We start from the raw sequence: 1,944 nt of genomic DNA, 5'->3' as shown, positions 1-1,944 counted from the left end.
TTATTCATATCTTGGTGTCTTGATGCTTTCACCCCTCGTTATGTTGTCTTAATACTCGGAGCCCAATGTGATGTTTCCTCAAGAGGCGATTTGCGCACGCCGTGCTGACAATCACACGCGATTCCCATGATGTTCCATGATATAGGTGACTAACATGCATCATCATGGCAACAACAACATCTTAACTCATAAAACATTCAATACTCATCAGTGTTAAATACTTTGTCGACTGGTTCTCGTTCTTCGTGTTTCTCATCTACAGGTCATTTCATCTCATCGAATGCGCGCCAAGTATCATACATCATTCCAACACAGTGTCTCATTATTGGCCAAGCTCCTTTCCCTTCCTATTTTCTGCCATGCGATCAACCGCATCCATGAACCCGGGGAATCCATCAATCAGTGGCTTCAAGTCTGTAACATGAAGCTTAGGAAGCTTGCGGAGGGTCTCTGCTCCCACCATGGCCTGTGCATCCTTGGCCTGATCATCCTCTTGCGTTTCAAGTTCTGCCTGCAGATCGACCACCTGCTGTGCCACTTCAGCTCGATTTCTCTTTGCTTTCTTCAATTTTTTAACCTCAATATTATCCCTTTGAGATGCCAAATCGTGCTTGATGATTGCCTTGTCTCGGCTATGTGTAACCTGAGCGAGATACGTCTCTGGCGGTGCATCAAGAGTCCCGACAGCGTTTTCAAGTGCCGCGAAAAGTGCCTCAGCCACCTCCAACATCTTTGTCGCCCGAACCAGGTTATCTTTTGCCTCGGCTGAGGTCTTATTGTGCTTGGCCACCTCTCCCTCGTGGCGTTTGTGGATATCCCTAGCATGGTTCAGATTTCGCTGTTGTTGTTCTGCCCCTGAGGCCTGCTCCCGACCTGCCCTGGCAATCAAAAAGCCGACCGAGGTTTCGCATTGTTGGATGACGTTGCTGAGACCAGTTCTGAAGTCTCTTTCATCACTGCTGGGAAAAGGGAGGGTAGATGCCGTGTGATCGTTGATAGGGCCCTCGGGGGATTGCTCATCGTCACGAATCGGGCTCATCGAACAGCGCGGAACTTGAGAAGCCACCATCAGTTTGTGGCTGTCGATGGCAACCCGATCGGCTCGCACCCCGGAGGCGGTGCTGGTTCCAAATGCCGATATATTCAGCTGGGGATCGACAGTGATAGAGTCTCGTGGGTGCTCTGCGGTTGATGGTGAGCTATGAGTCGCGGACTGTGGTATGGTCTCCGCCGAAGATTCCCTGGTTAGTCTCTTGTTTCGAAGGCCCGGTACTGCATTATCCTCATCGCCATTGTCTTCTCCAGCGCCCTGCCCGCCGCCGAAGAAATGGTACTTGGCCGCCCTAACGTCGCTTGCCTCCAGACTGGTCCGCTTTTTGAGATCGTGCTCCTGCACCTTCTCGAGGAGGAAGGACTTGATCTCGTCGAAAGAGTACGGCGTGGGGTTGCGTTGCTTCTTGACCACATTGACGAGCGATCGAAACTCCTCAACCAAGTTCATAGACCATCGTGTGTTTGGGCATTCGGGAATGAGCTCCATGGGAGTCTTGCCCATGAGTTTTTGAATGCCATCAATGCCCTTTTGTGTGCGCGCTGGAAGTCTCGAGAGGCCATCGGGAGGCGTCCCAGCTGGCGTACCCTGTGTATCCGACATGATGGCCGGAGCACCATGCGGATTGATTATGCAGAGGGCGTATAGGTTGATGAGGGATCCAGATGGGGCTCGAAGAGGATGTGAAATGGAGAAAGTTGGACCGCCATGACTTCACATGGTAATTAGTGTGCCGTGTGGTGCCGATGGGCGCGAGGCGGTACAGTGAGGCGCACTTTCCTGTATGTATGTGTAGCCTGAGGGTGGTCACGTGATAAATTCCATGCGACCTTGCGAACGTTCGACCACCACGCGACTTCGAGCGCCGACCTAGTCTTCCATGCAAAGTCGCG

At 52.0% G+C, this 1,944-nt stretch overlaps 1 protein-coding gene across 1 annotated transcript; it reads right to left on the bottom strand.

The window, feature by feature from the left end:
* Positions 1–322: 322 nt before the first annotated feature.
* On the bottom strand, positions 323–1,654 carry NECHADRAFT_89394 (uncharacterized protein; the record flags this gene model as incomplete). Its single annotated transcript, XM_003039194.1, has 1 exon — positions 323–1,654. One exon carries the CDS (start codon positions 1,652–1,654, stop codon positions 323–325), a length of 1,332 nt encoding a protein of 443 aa, XP_003039240.1.
* Between the last annotated feature and the right edge of the window lie 290 nt (positions 1,655–1,944).

This window comes from Fusarium vanettenii (genome assembly GCF_000151355.1).
Source record: "Fusarium vanettenii 77-13-4 unplaced genomic scaffold NECHAsca_140_unmapped, whole genome shotgun sequence".
In the NCBI taxonomy this organism is placed as follows: Eukaryota; Fungi; Ascomycota; class Sordariomycetes; order Hypocreales; family Nectriaceae; genus Fusarium; species Fusarium vanettenii.
The sequence above is the reverse complement of the archived record's forward strand: the minus strand, read 5'-3'. Positions and strand labels throughout refer to the sequence as shown.